General features: G+C 48.2%; 1 protein-coding gene across 1 annotated transcript in view; it reads right to left on the bottom strand.

Moving 5' to 3' along the window:
* Positions 1-12,554, bottom strand: part of CUNH7orf50 (chromosome unknown C7orf50 homolog) — a 106,115-nt gene extending 93,561 nt beyond the window's left edge. The window contains exons 1-6 of the mRNA XM_042828182.1: positions 12,458-12,554; positions 9,103-9,197; positions 8,403-8,528; positions 8,048-8,199; positions 7,406-7,495; positions 2,961-3,090 (exon numbers count right to left, since the gene is read on the bottom strand). Coding sequence (XP_042684116.1) covers positions 2,961-3,090; positions 7,406-7,495; positions 8,048-8,199; positions 8,403-8,528; positions 9,103-9,197; positions 12,458-12,554 — 690 coding nt within the window. The remainder of the gene's footprint in view (positions 1-2,960; positions 3,091-7,405; positions 7,496-8,047; positions 8,200-8,402; positions 8,529-9,102; positions 9,198-12,457) is intronic.
* Between the last annotated feature and the right edge of the window lie 2,183 nt (positions 12,555-14,737).

The raw sequence follows: 14,737 nt of genomic DNA, 5'->3' as shown, positions 1-14,737 counted from the left end.
TGAAATCTGAAGGGTGAAGAGATCCATAAACAGAAGCAAGGCACAAGTGACTGCAAACAAGCACTTCCAATGCTTCTGTTACTCCAACACGACAGATAAAATATCATGAATATTCTTGCCATGGAGCCGAGACAAAACTCATTTGTCACAGACAAGGCCCATCAGAAAGTTCATCTTTAAGAAGCCAGCATTCAGCTCCAAACCACCAGTCTAGGAGGCATACTTCAAATTTCTTTTCTTTATGCCTATATTATGTGACAATATACAGAATAATCTCCAATTACAGTATGGTTTAATGTAAGGCCGTGTTGGTAAGCTACAAAATCATTAAAAACACAGACACTAATGCCCAGGCGTTTTAAAAATCAATGTTGAAGACACGTGGGTTTTATTGCCAAGTAGCTCAATAGAACAGCAATGTTATGAAAATCAGTAAAGATAAATAAATAACACAAAGGAAATTCAATCTAAAAACTTGCATTGCTCAGCCCCACTCGGATTTGGCACGCAGAGCCACGTGGTTCTGAGATCATTCACAGAAACACTTCTGTTGTACCTGAATCACTCACTGCTATTCAACGTAAAGAAAAGAAACTGAGAAGATGAAAATCAATAAGGCATCAAGATTGCTCCAAAAGGTCAAGCTGCTCCAAGGAAAAATGCTTTCATCTCAGGCTGCTGAAAATTTCTGAGATAAATTTCATGAAGGAATAATCAATGTGTAATAAATTCGGTCACTTAAGACAGATTCCAACGTGCCTGCCTGCAGCTCTGTAACAAAATCATTTAGAGATTTACATTTTCCGCTTTGCAGACTGAAAGTGCTGTAACAGAACAGGACAAAAAGTAAATCATGGGAAAGAAAAGTGACTGAATGACCCAGTGGAAACTCCCCCTCCACAAGCAGCGTGCCGTGCTGCTATCTTCTGACCTATTTCCATCACATGAGACTCCTTGGAAGGAACTGGGACCTACCAATTCTTGCCTTAAGAACACCAAAAAGAAGTTCACTTCAGTTCCTGCATTAGAAGTCCACCGCAGCACAGAATCCAGCTGTCACACTTCAGCAATTCCAGCAGGTCTACCAGAGGTTAAGCTTACTTTAAAGTAGCAGAGCATTCCCAGCAGTTGTCTTTGTTCCATCCAGCTACCAGAGCCCATCACTCTGCAGCTTGCTTCTCTCGAGTGCTCCTTCTCACCTTCCTATATATGCACAGCAAATTCAACTTGTTTTCAGCTGCATCTTGCACACTGACAAGACCTGATTGCCAAAGCATTTTAAAGCACGCCACTGTGACTTAACTGCTATTTCACACTAATTTGGGAGTGCAACAGTCAAAGTGGGATACAGCTGACACTCATTGACCATTTCTGCAGTAAAATTGCTTAAGATTTGCCTGATGTTTTTCATCCTTGCCAGCCATTTCAAATAAAAAATGTGGTCTACTGACTTACACTTTCCTACTATCAACAGTTATAGTTTATAAAGCTGATGCCAAAAAATAGCTTCTCGTAGACCTTATATGGCATTCCCTAAAACTAACACCAGATACATGTTTAAGCCACCCTCTGACACCAACATTTATAGTCCTAAGTACGCTGTGCCTAGCCATGCTCCCTAGCAGCACTAAGGAGCCTGCTTTCCATTTCATATTTGCTCTCTCTTTCGCTGTCCTACAGCCTGCAAGGACAACAAGAGCTGATCCAGGCCTCCTACAAGCTGACCAGGTGACATCAGATGGTCCAAAAAGAAAGATCAGAAAACATCACCTTAATTTTGACTTTCCATTTCACACTTCTTACCCTGGAAAATCATTTCTACACAAACTGAATTACATTATAATGAATCTGAAGTCTATAACGCACATCTTACAAAGGGAAGGAGAAACATTTCCTTTTATGAAGCTACACATAAGAGACTTGCCATTTTACTTTGGAATAGACCAAAGTGCTCTGTGCACTCTTTCCTTACTCCAGCACATTCCTGCTGTGTTCAAAACCACCGATATTTACAGACCTCCAAACAGCTGCTGCCCATAGGTTGGCTTTTCTCATGGTTCACAACAACTGCAGACACGTGCAGTACATGCACACAAGCAAAAGCTCTCAGAAAGAAGTAGCATTGCCAGTATGCTCAGGTAGAGCACAACAATAAAATAAGTAGTGCTATATTCTAGTTGTGATCTCTATTGAATCACACATCTCATGGTAATGACAGCAACACACAGCTCTCACATTTATGTCAGGTAACCGTGTCGTATGAGACCACGGCTTATCCTAAGTAACAGAACTTCACCTTTTGTTCTCCCCTTTGTTATATCATCAAACCACGTTCCTTCCTTTGATCCACGTTCCACATTAAGCACTTGGAAGAACTGAATGAAGTCACCTTGTTTATGCACCGTTTCCATTAGAAAAAAAATGGACACCTTTTAGTTTCTACTTAACATCTCAATATTGTTAACCTCGTTATCATAAAATCAATTCATCAAATATTTCATTGCACAAAGAGACTGCTGACACCTTCTGGCCATTCCACATTCTGTACAAACACCAACAGGACTTCCATGAAAAAAACCTTTATGCTTTTCCAGCCACTCAGAATCACATGAAGGCTTCAGCTACGCCTCCACTGCCATATGACAGCTGATCAGAGCCATTGGGTTCCCTTCTCACCCACATGTTCTCACTCATCCTTTGTCTTTCATAAAAGCATTCAGACGAGAGACTCTGACTGCTACAAGTATTCAAAACGATCAGACACAGCCCAAGATGTTTGCTCCATTTACCTTCTCTTTTTCACTTTCACTCCAGGCAAAAGTGGAATCCCCCATACACGTCCCCTATACAAGGGACAACTGCAACTGAATCACATGGGGGACTCAGACTGCTATGAACACCACAGGTAACAACCTATCAACACTGCACTGAATTGAACAGTGAAAACCAGTACGACCTACCTGGAGACTTTGTTTCTTTTTCTTGGGTTCGGCCTCTGACTCCAGCTCTCCCTTTTGGGTCACACGTCGCTTTAGCTTTTTTCTTTTCTCTTCTTTCATTTCTTTGGTTTGCATATTCTTCTTCGCCATTCTGAAAAAGAATATTGTCTAATTACCAACAATCAAAGCACCATTACAACTCTTCATTTTGTGGTTTTGGTTTTGTTTTTTTTAAAGCTTAAATGTACCTCATACAAACCTCATACACAGGGTCTACACTAGCACAAGAATTATATCTTAACTAGGAAAATGCTCGTTTGCATTGAACTTCAGTTAACTTGGGGGCATTCTCAGCTTTTTTCCTTTCATAATATGATCCAGTTCAGCTGCTGCAAAACCAGAATATCACTCCCCTGTTAAAAAACTCCATGGCTTCTGTTCTCTGTGAGAGCCCAGCACCCACAACTGACACAGTCTGTGCTGCACTCAGCAGCAGGGCATGCAGAGCTGTGCAGCATTGGGAAGCAGGTCAGTAGCAGCATGCCTTGCCACCTGTAGGCAGCACAGAAGGGCTGCTCCGAAAGTAATGCCTCCTATTTTGTTACATTGGCCCCCAATGTCAGACACGGATGTTGATGGGATGGCAGTAAAAGCTGAACCTTCCCACCAAGATCCCATGAGATTTTACTGCTGTGTGACAGACGGCAGCAGAAGGGCCACCTGACATGGAAGTGAACATGAAGCAAAAATACATCTCTTAGTTCCTTCATGTAGAACAATGGCACTCTCATCATAAAAACAGGCACTCATTAACACTCGTTGATGCTTGCTGAATGCTTGTGGAGACCACACAGTGGGCGTGAGCAGTCGGGAGGTGGGTGGTGTGTTTCTGCAGTGGTGACACCTACATTGGTGTAGATTTCCTACAAGCATGGCATGCAGGCTCTTGTTCATTGGTGGTAAAAGTGCACAGCTTTCTGTGCACAGGACACAGGTGGTTGTAACACGATGGAAAGTGCAGCAATGACAGCACAGCAGCAAGGTCCCAGGCTGCAGCAAGCGAGGGCTTGCTCAAATGCAACAGCCATGAGCGTAGAAATAATGGAAAGAAGCTGCTTACTTTTCAGAATGCCTCAGGCAGGGATCTCCAGTGAGAAGCTCTCACCTCCACTGCCAGCCCTTACACGAGGGCTGGGTCCCGGCTCCATGCAGATAACCAGGAGGCACTACTTTCGGAGCGCTCTCGTGCCCAGCCAGCGGCACCACGTGACTTCCGGCCTGCCCCGCACCCCCTCCTCCTCACCCCCCCCCCCCCCACCCCCCGAGCCGCCGCACCGCGCGCCCCTCCGCTCCCGCAGCGCGCGCAAATCCCCGCACATCAGCAGCCCTCGCGGTCCCACTTCCCCGCCACACCGACACGAGCGGAACGCCACACGGCAGGCCCGCACCTGCGGCCAGGCCCGCGCGTGGCAGAGAGGCCTCAGGGCCCCGCACCCGCCGCGGATACGCGTGAGGAGGGCCCGAGGCGCCGCAGCACGGCCGCATCCCCGCACGCCGCCACGCACCTTTCCCCGGGCCCGCCTCCTCCTCACATTTAACTGAGCCTCACGCTTGGCGCCGCAGCCCGCCCCCTCTCTCCCATTGGCTGCAGGGAGGGAATCTGCGCATCTGGTTGGCTCTCGGCATGCCAATCTTACGAGCGACCAATAGGAAGCGGTGCTCCCGTGTAGAACGCCCACTCAGAGGGCGCACGCCGGGAGCCCGGCCGGCTAGCGGAGGGCAGCCGTGACGTCATCTCCCCGCGCCGAGCTGCTGCGTGCTGGCGGCCGTCCGCCTCCACGTGTAGGGACACGGAGGTCGCCCCGCCCGCTGTTGCCCGGGTGAAGGCACCCAGCGCAGCTTACGCAACTATCGTGGGCTGACAGGAAACACCTCCCAGGGCAGGGCTTCCCGGCAGCGTGCCAATGCCCATCGCTATAAATACCGCATGCACAAAGCACTCCGTGGTAATTTACGGGCAGGGACAGTTAAGGAAAACAACCGTGTCACCGCAACGCTTCCTTGTGGGCTACAGGCAACGCCTCCCGGCACCTCACCTACGGGAGGAGGCAAACCTTCACGCTCCTCAGCGCCGCCCCCACGTCCTCCTCACCTCACAGCACGCCAACCCGACCAGCGCCCGCTGCTGCTCCCCCGCAGCCCCTTCCCCTACCGGGGCACAGCGCCTGCCCCGTGCAACGCACAGGGATTACAAAGTCTTGCCAGCAGCGCGGCGCCGGAGCTGAGCGCAGCGGGCGGCCGGCAGGGGGCGCTGTCTAAAAAGCAGAGCTGTCATTTCAGCTTTGTTCTATCGCGGATGGAAGCGCGCTCTGCGCTTAGCCGTCTCAGCATCAGATTTTATTACGCGTCCTATTGCGCCACCCTGTGGTTAAACGCGGTATTACAAACATTGGCCTATCACAATTCAGACCTCACGACTGCGTAAAATTAGGCTGCATGGAATTAGCGGCGGTAACTCGTACCGCCCGGCTTCACGTATTTTATTTGGCCAGCCGAAAGCTTTACAGGGCTTTAATCGCTCTCCAAAAAACACGTCACTGTATGAGATTAAATCCCACTAGGAGAGATGTGAACAGAGCTAGCACACTCATTTATTGTTCCATGCCATCAAGAAATTACCTTATCTCTGCCCTGACAAAAAGCCTACATGTCAATACTTGGGCCACGTATTCAGTTTTCCTATAGGGAACCATAAAGGCATACTTTCCCTTTAGCATTCATACTCTAAGGAGTCTTTTTGAAAAGAGAGAAGCAGCACGCCATGATCTACACACAAACGTGGCAGAGCACAAGGTTGAATGTACGTGCATTAACTGCAGTTGTGCTCTCATCTCCTGCTGAATTATCAACGATTATTTTTCCCAGGTCAAGGAATGCAACATTTTCTGCTACGCTATTCCTCCCACCTCAGCAGAACGGCATTGGAAGCTCATAGCTGCAGGTGATTTGAGGGACTGCAATTACCCTTCAGTTAGTCCTAAGCCAAGGCTCCAGCCTACCAGCCCCAGAGTGCAGAGGAATAGCTCCAATGACACATGAAATTGAGGTCTTAACCCCCTGACATCATCAGTAAGCTTTGGCATTTTTCTCACAATTAGTTGGATGAGAGGTCTACTTAGACCGCAGCTGGGGAATTAGCACTGTTCATTAACAGCACATTTCCATTTCATCAAGCTGCAATACTTCAGGCCCCAAGCTAAGCAGCTGGATGTTCCTGCAGTTTAAAGAGCAGAGCCTCTAGGTAATACAGCTGATGAAGATAATAGATGTCGCATATCTGTTATGCCTTTGTTTAAGCCTTTCAGGAAGAAAGCAAGAGTAAGCTCCTTCCACAATGCTGCATTTCAGCCTCATTATATGCAACAAGAAACAGTTAATAGTTGTTTTGCTTCCCTTTTTGCCCCAGCCACAAGGAAACACCCACACCATTCTACATTCCTACCTAGGGGGCAATAAATTATGAAGAATTATGCTGTGCATGCCTCTGTGAGCACTATCCTTTCAGTGAATTGCTTAGGGAGGGCCCAGGAAAACTGAATATGGCTTTATAAATCAAGTACTCCAAACAACATCCAGAAACAGAGAGACATTATAGAACACTAGCTTCACATTGATAGATGTTGTTTGTCAAGCAGAACGCTGCATTGTGTGCCAATTGATTTCCAAAAGGATTGAGAGCTATGTCAGCAGCCTGTATTTCAGATTCCCATCCTAGGAGACACTCAGTTTAGCCTTGCTTGACCTAAACAAAGCTGGCCATGTTTCAACTTAATTTTAGCTTTCTTACTATTACTTCCTCAAGTGTTTTTCTTAGAAGCTGTAATATCATGAAAGAAACAAAGTCTTAGAAAGGGTGACAGATTATTGAAAGGCTAAGAGATTGCACGAAAAACAAATTACTTGCATAGAAAAGAGCTTCTGATGAGATTAACTTAAAAGTAGACAAAGGTTTGATCCAGATGTGAAGAGCCTCTATCATCTGCACCTGAAAGACATAAGAATGCACTCTGAGAGCCACACCACTAAAACCTGTGGTCACAAGGAGATACACCATAGCAGGGAAGGCCTCAGGCCATTCATTCAGAGGCTCACTGTGCTTTTCAGCATTCAGAAGAAGCACCAGCTCTCATAACTGAACCAAAAGCCTCATAGTGAGCCAGCGGGGGACAACCTGCTGGCCCAGTGAGCAACTCTGTGTCCTCATGCCTGCATCTACACAGCCATTTTAATTCCTGCAGTGTGGAGAAGCACTCCCCCATGCCACCAGAACCCTGCCGCATTCCTGATCAAAGGTCGACTACCAACCCTGCAGCAGCTCAAGGTGTGACAGCAGCACTGCTATGCTGTGCTGACATAAAAGTGTTCTATAAACCTCGTTCATCTTCCCCTCGTTCCACAGCTCACACCTGTTGTGCTGAAGGTTCCCATTAGATGGCACTGCAATTGCTCCCGTTGACTTGAAGGCAGTTTGAGAGGCTCGCATCAGAGCTGTGGATCTGCAGAGAAACACGGCCAGGCTCAGCACCACTTAAACACACCTTCAGTCTCATTCTTCCATCCAGTTTAATTATCTGCATCTGACATCCAGACTTTACACTCCTACAGCACAGAACAAGGATGTTTTGTCTGCCTGCAAGAGATGTTTTTAGTTTAAAATTAGGTTAGTAAGCTAATTAGGTTAGTAAGCTATTGATTTTATTCCCGGCTACTTTAAGGTTCTGTGCAAAGCTTTAAGATTCCAGTATTTAGATCGAGAGCCCAAACAGTGTTGCAGATGGCCAGCACCTGTTCTCAGGGCTTTTTTAACAAAGTCATGCTATCAAGTTAAGCAAGCTTGGGAGAATTTCAGGAAGTTGTTTGAGAAGAAGCTTTTTTCCTTGGCTCAGACTATCAAGAACTATGCCCAAGATTCAAAGAGGAACTAAGGGCTGTTTAACTCAGGTGACCAGTGGTCTACGTTGTTCCTTATTTGCCTGAGCTCCCCACCAAGCCCTGAGCTGAGCTCCGAGGCTTCAGCTTGAGCTCTGAGTACCACAGCTGCAGCTCACCCAGCCTTGGAGATGGGGCGGCTGCTTGCTTTGCAGTCATGATCCAGAGGATGCCGATGCTTTATGCAGAAGTTGCCTCCACACTGCTCACAAACTACTTTCATCCTCTCTTTCCTTTTGCAGCCTGGCTTTAAACACTTGTTTGTGAAGATCTAGATAACAGAGGACACGAAGTTAACAATGATTGTTTGCTTTCTGTGATCAGCTTCCCAGGCAACAACGAGGCTGAAGCATGAATGTTGGATTGCCCTTAAAACAGAGATTGAACAGCAAGCTCCTGCATGCTCTGCTGTCAGAAGACCTAGCTTGACAAGCATTAAGCAGGCTGCTTAGATTCCAACAGTAGTTTCCTTACCTTTTGCTGTGCTGGATTGTATTTGCAGTCCTTATCCATGTGGGCTCCAACCACAATACCTCGTACTTCACCCTTCTGTACAGGGACAGGTGCATTACAGAGTGGACACACAGGAGCCTGCACATCCTGAGAGCACACACACCAATCAGAAGCCTGACACTCATTGCTTTGCCCTTCCCTTTCTCTTACCCGTGGGTGATGGGAAGTATATTCATAAGTATGTTATGTTCTATTCATTAATTCTCTTGAAGAGGATTTTCAGGAAGGCAGTTGCAAATCTGTATCCAAAAGGCCAGAAGTGCTTTGCCAAATGAGTTTATAGCAGCACATCCAATAAATTCATTTTAAATATGATTCTGGAGTACTGAGCACTACATGCACTCGAGTATCAGCCAGAGATCAGCGTTCTCCCTCACTCTATTTATTTCTTTTGCAGTAAGTCTTAGGCCACACTACATTGCTGAGAGTATCAAGCACTCCTCTTTGTGAAGAAGCAAAACGAGTGAGAAGAAAGACAGTCTAGAAGTGAGCTCAGAAAGGCTGTGCTTCGATACAGCTGCAATTCTGCTGCATCATTAGCTGCTGCCTCATGGTTTTTCCACCTGCTTTCATAGAAACCACAGGTGGAGGCTCAGAGCAGCCCTCCTGCATGACTCGGTGACCTGCAGTGGTGCTCACTGACTCACACCCAGGAACTTACTGTCTTGCAGGCAGAGCTACAGCTGTGCTCATCGTAGCAGATGTGGTCCTTACAGAAGACTTCTCCACATGCATCACATTTCAGAGGAAGGAAATCTGGGAGAAGAGACAAAAAATGCATTCCCATGGAGCAGAGCTGACTGCTTTACAGCGTAATGCTGGAGGCACATTACAAAGCAAGGCGGGTTTGTTTGCCCAAACTCTTCCTGCTAGTACCTGGGTTTTGTCATTCCCCACCAACAGTGAACAGGGTTAAGAGGCAGCTTAATGCAGGCAGACCAAGCACAAGCCAGTGTAGCTCAGGACACTTAGCAAGGCGTCAGTCATAAAACAGAGGCTGAAATACAAAGCCATGGCCCGGAGCAGAAGCCATTTATTAAAAAGTAGGAGATCCTTAAGTTCACTAACAACATCTCAGAACAAAATTCTCTTCTCTTCTCTTCTCTTCTCTTCTCTTCTCTTCTCTTCTCTTCTCTTCTCTTCTCTTCTCTTCTCTTCTCTTCTCTTCTCTTCTCTTCTCTTCTCTTCTCTTCTCTTCTCTTCTACTGCATTCTACGCAATGCACTGCATTGAGAAGAATTGCACAGTATTTTGTAAGTAAGAAAGCCACGCAACGCAACACAATGGCCGCGCCTCCCGGCCACCCCCGATGACGTCACGGAAGAACGAGCCAATGGCGTCCCTCCGTCACCGCCCGCGCTGCTCGTTAGGTGCGGAACCAATCAGCTGCCGGAACGGCGCTGCTGAGTCATGCGCGGGGGGGCGCGGCGGTGGCGGAGGGCAAGGGGCGCGGGGCGCGCAGCAGGACGGCGTGGTGGCGGACGCTGCGGTTCCAGCAGGAGCTACGGAGTGTCCCCACGTGCTCCGCCTGCCGGCTGCTCGCTTTGCGTGGAGGCGGGGGCTGTCGGCTCAGTGATGTTGGTTACTGCAGCAGTGCCACGTGGCGTTCATGTGACTGCTCGTGTGCGCTGACATCACGCCCCGCTGGATGGAACCGAAGGCAGGCACTCTGTAGGTTCATTTTCCCACCCGGACTCGAGATGTTACCAACGATCTTCATTTAAAGCCCTTTCTGCAATGAACAGCTGCAATGGCGGTACAGTGCAGCCTCCCGCAGTCCTTTGGGTTGTGCTTCCATCTCCCTGCCTGCAGCACAGGGGCTCCTTGGGTGGATGTGCCGCGTCCAGGTTGGGCTCAGCTCACAGCTCACCGTGGGACATGGTGCAGCCCCGTGGGATGTCCACGTTTGGGTGGCAGCGGTGTGAGAGGCAGTGCTGAAGCCAGCTGAATGCTGCCCTGCTGCCCAGCATGGCTGCAGGAACTTGGGTAGAGAAGCCTGGTGTCAGAAGAGACTTCCTGGGTCATCACACTCAGCATCCATTGCACACGTATCAACTTTGTGGAATTCCCTTCAGGAAAAAAACTAGCATTAAAACTTTATTCCCATCAGAAGGCTGTCCCACATCCCCAGTGATCTCATGACAAAAAAAAAAAAAAAAAAACCAACAAAAAAACTCATAAAGTTTCCAGTTTAAAAGCTTCCCTGGCCACCTGCCCTCAAGACAGCCTTGATCCTGGCTTATTTTCTCCTCGCCCTGCTTGGGTAAGCAGTAGCTGAACCAGGTTGAGATTGCTTTGAATTTCTAAGGCTGTCATCTGCCTTTGTCCTAGAAGAGAATTCTGTAATTGTGGCGGATGTTTCCATCAGATGTCACAGTGTTGATCTGCTGGTGGATGTTTCCATCACCATCACACACTGTTGGTCTGCTGGTGGTCAGTTCCTCAGGTTGGGTTTGATGCAGATGCTGGTGGTTCCAAGTCCAAGGAGAGCCTGAGCAGTTTGTCCTCAGCACACAGACAGGTCTGGCATGGGGCAATGCAGTCACACAGCATCTTCCACCAGGTTCACTTGGCCATTGCCATGTGGTTAAAAGGATTTCTTGGCTGAGCTGAGTCAGCTTCATCACTTTCATTGGGGACGAGGTCAGAGCATGGCCTCCCCCACTTTGTTCTTGTCTCGTTTGGTTTCTGACAGCTGGGGATGGGACAGTGTTGAAAAGCATGACAGAACAGCAAAACAAAAAAACCCAAATACAAACTACAGTGAAAAGTCCAGCCTCACAAGGAGCTTCAAGACCTTCACTGCATTATACATTTATTCATCAGCACCATTATACTGTTTACAGAATATTCCAGGACATGGGAAGCACAAAGAAAATTCCACACCCACCCAGCGCCCAATGGGACTGGGACCCCAAAATCTGATGGGGAAGGCTTGCCCAGAGGAGTGGGGTGAGCGGGGCAGGACGAAGAGGTTGATGCTGGCACATGGGCTCACGGCACTGTGCAGCCTGCAGAGCCACTGTGAAAGGGCTGTGTTGTGTGGTGGGAAGGAGGAGCCCGCTTGTGGATGACAATGGGAACGGCTATGCACAGATCAGATACTCTTAAGGAAGTCTGTAAATCCCGAGTCTGGAAACCCATGAAGCACAGGCAGCCATCTTAATAGAAACGAGGATTAGAAATTAGCCGAGGTCTTTAGTGATATTTTTAGAAGTTTGCTCCTGACAGGTTAGGCTGCTGAGAACGGGAGGAATGCGCCGAACCCCGCATTACTCGGGAAGGGATCAGAGTGCAGCGTGTGATTAGAGGCTGGCTAGCTTAGTGACAAGGGGGATAGGTGGGTTAGAACTGGTTCAGGAGGAATTAGCAAGGGAAATTGCTTGAGAAGCAGAATTTGATTAAGGGCAGCCAGCATGGATTTGTGAACGGAGAGCTCCATGTAACCAACTCGCTGGGTCTGGGGGAGCTGTGGATGCTGTGCAGCCTGAGCTGCAGAGGGCCTTCAGTGCAGTGGTGATGCTGGGGGGGACGGATGGGGTCACCTGCCTTCCTCCTCTTTTTCCTCTCCACCCCTTCTACTTCTTTTCAGCATTTCAGTGTTTTCTTTTCTCCGTGGCTCTGCTCTTTGTCCTCTCCCTGTCTCCCTTGGGATTCCCTCTTGGTAGCTCTGCAGTTGGTAAATTGCCATCATCCATCCCACCTCACCAATGCGGGATGTCTTTGAAACCGTACAGCATTCTAAAGGCAAATAAAACACCTCAGAAGACATTCATGCCCTTTCCCAGCTTTCTGAATGTCTATTCTTTCAAACAGGGCCCCCAGAACAATCTGGTCTGGAGAAGGACAGAAATGGCCCCTTCCTGCCAAGCTGACATACAATGAACCAAGATGCCCGCAGCCCAGGCATGCTGACATCCATCTCCTCTCCTCCCTGTGTGCCCCAACGCACCAGGCAGACACACACAACTGCCTGTCCATGGTGTCCCCAAGGCCACCTGCTCCCCCATACCCACCTGCACCAGCCAGAAGCAGCCTGGTGGCCCCGTTAACATTCAGCTGCCCCCGGTTCACCTTTCCCTCTTCCAGGTCCCCGAACTCCCATCCCATCATCCTGCTTTTCTGCTCGTAATTCCACACCGAGCTTTTAAAACAGAATATTATTTTTATTGCAATGACCCCATGGTGCTACCGGTCCCTCTGTGGAGGAGATGAGACATCTCCATTACATAGCTCAGATAAGTGTCTTAAAGAGACCACACACGGAGGAACCTAATGGTACCTATTTTTATTAGGATTATTACAGGAGGGGAAGTAAAGCAGCCCCATCTCCCCACAGGATACTCCATTCACAGCAGCAGACAGAGAGGAGAGATCTGTGGAGGCGGATCAGTTTTCCAAGAATATTAGCTACTGCTGCTCTAAAATTAGAGTCTAGGGAGAGCAGACAGGTTGACATAATTGAAAGGGCTGTCTTATGGGATGACATAGTTAAACGAGCCCATGATCAGCTTTGGAGTGACAGCTCAGCGCCTTCTTCTAATCCCCAAAGGAGCACCCAGTTGCAGGGCTGTGATTTAACCAGTCCTGGATCTTATCTTGTGACGGTGCCAGTATTATTAGAACTCATTTCTAAAGAGTTGTCTCCAAAATCACCGTATGTGAACAGACGGCTTTCGCAGGCACGGCTCTCTGCAGCTTCACCCTGCAAAGCTCATCACGGATGCAAACGCTCCTCTGCTGCCCATCTCACAGACCCCAAATCATCCCCGTAGGCTGAACTGCAGGGGCAGACCCAGAAACAGGATTAAGAGCCTCATTTCAGGATGAGGCTGAAAAATGTCCTTGAGCCGCACATTTTATTCAGCATAATTTAATATCAAACACAAACTAACAAAGTTAGAGGTGAAATATAATAGCAGGAACCCCATAAAAAGTAACCTAATCTGTAAGATAAATAGACAACACTTTAGCCTGGGGAGATGGCAAATAAAAGAGAAATATGAGCAGAGCCGTTCTCAATTCATAAGTAACTTTAAAGAGAAGTAATGAAGATGACTTCTCCAACTTTTAATGTCCTAAAATTCCTCTCAACAACAACAACGAGAGGCAATTTTAATGCTTTCTTCATAAACTCTCACAGGGAGGATGGCTGCAGCCAAGTGGCCCGGATCATTCCTGCAGGGGCAAACACACCTGTTGGCAGGAGCAAGCAGAAGAGATGGATGGAATGGCTCAGAGGGGCCAACCTGCAACCTCTGGTGGGGCCAAAGAGATGGAGCTCTGCTCATCCCATGCTGCTTGCCCATGGCCACCTCCTGCTGCTTGGTTTCAGGTGCAGAACTCAGAGGATGCAGCGCCTGCATGGCAGCCTTAGCCAGACTCATTTTATTTCACTTTTTAGCTTGTTTTTGTTAGTGATTACTTAAGCTTCAAAGGCTGGGATTTTCCTAGCAGCCTAATGCATTTAGGCACCTAAATCCCATTGCACTTTGGGGCTGTATCAGGCCTTCGGCTGCTTGGTGGATCCCTGCTGAGTGCCTAAGGCGACCTCCCCAGAAAAGCACCAGATTGACACAGATATCATTGTATCAGCATGAGCTCCTTTCTTCCATAGAAGAGCCTCGTGTTTAAACCCCCTTCCTAAAATGACAAAGCAAACTTGTCTTTTGGGTGATTTCCAGCAGTACGTACCTGCAGGGAGAATGTTACATTCTGTCCTCAGGTTATACTGAAGGTAAGCTTTGCCTTGTAGGCTGAACTTCTTCAATTAAAGAGAACAAGCCCTCCTAATCCCCTGCTCTTAGCTCTCCCAGGGAAACCTCAGGGCTGCTAAGGAGGAACAAATTTGTTGATTTAGAGGCAAAACCCAAACTTACTGTGCCTCCCGCCACCCTCCAACCCCTGCTATAGATTCAGGCCTTCGGAGCATCCAGGCAGAGAGGAAGGAAGGGGCTTTTCCATCTTCAGTATTGCAGTATAATATAGTAGGAAAAAAACCCAGCAGAACTGGGCCACCTTTATAATAGCAATGGAAAAAATAATCCAGTGTTGGGTGGTTTCTGGTCGCAGATCAAACACTGACATCTTACAGCAGCACTGCAGAGATGTAGCAGGGAACCGACCTGGGTCTCGGTGATGACCTTTGCAGGATAATGGCTGCACCTCCATTGGGTTTGCACTGCGCCTGGCACAGCAGTGGACCCAGCTCACTGGTACCGAGCCCCACGTGCCAGCACACAGCCATGGTGCCATCCATCACACCCTAAATCCTGCCTGTGCACTGCCCTGCTGCT

The sequence above is a fragment of the Centrocercus urophasianus genome, unplaced genomic scaffold (assembly GCF_019232065.1).
Source record: "Centrocercus urophasianus isolate 14NV4802_14NV808 unplaced genomic scaffold, USGS_Curo_1.0 seq_29, whole genome shotgun sequence".
NCBI lineage: Eukaryota > Metazoa > Chordata > Aves > Galliformes > Phasianidae > Centrocercus > Centrocercus urophasianus.
Note: the sequence above shows the minus strand (reverse complement) of the source record. Positions and strands in the feature narration are given on the sequence as shown.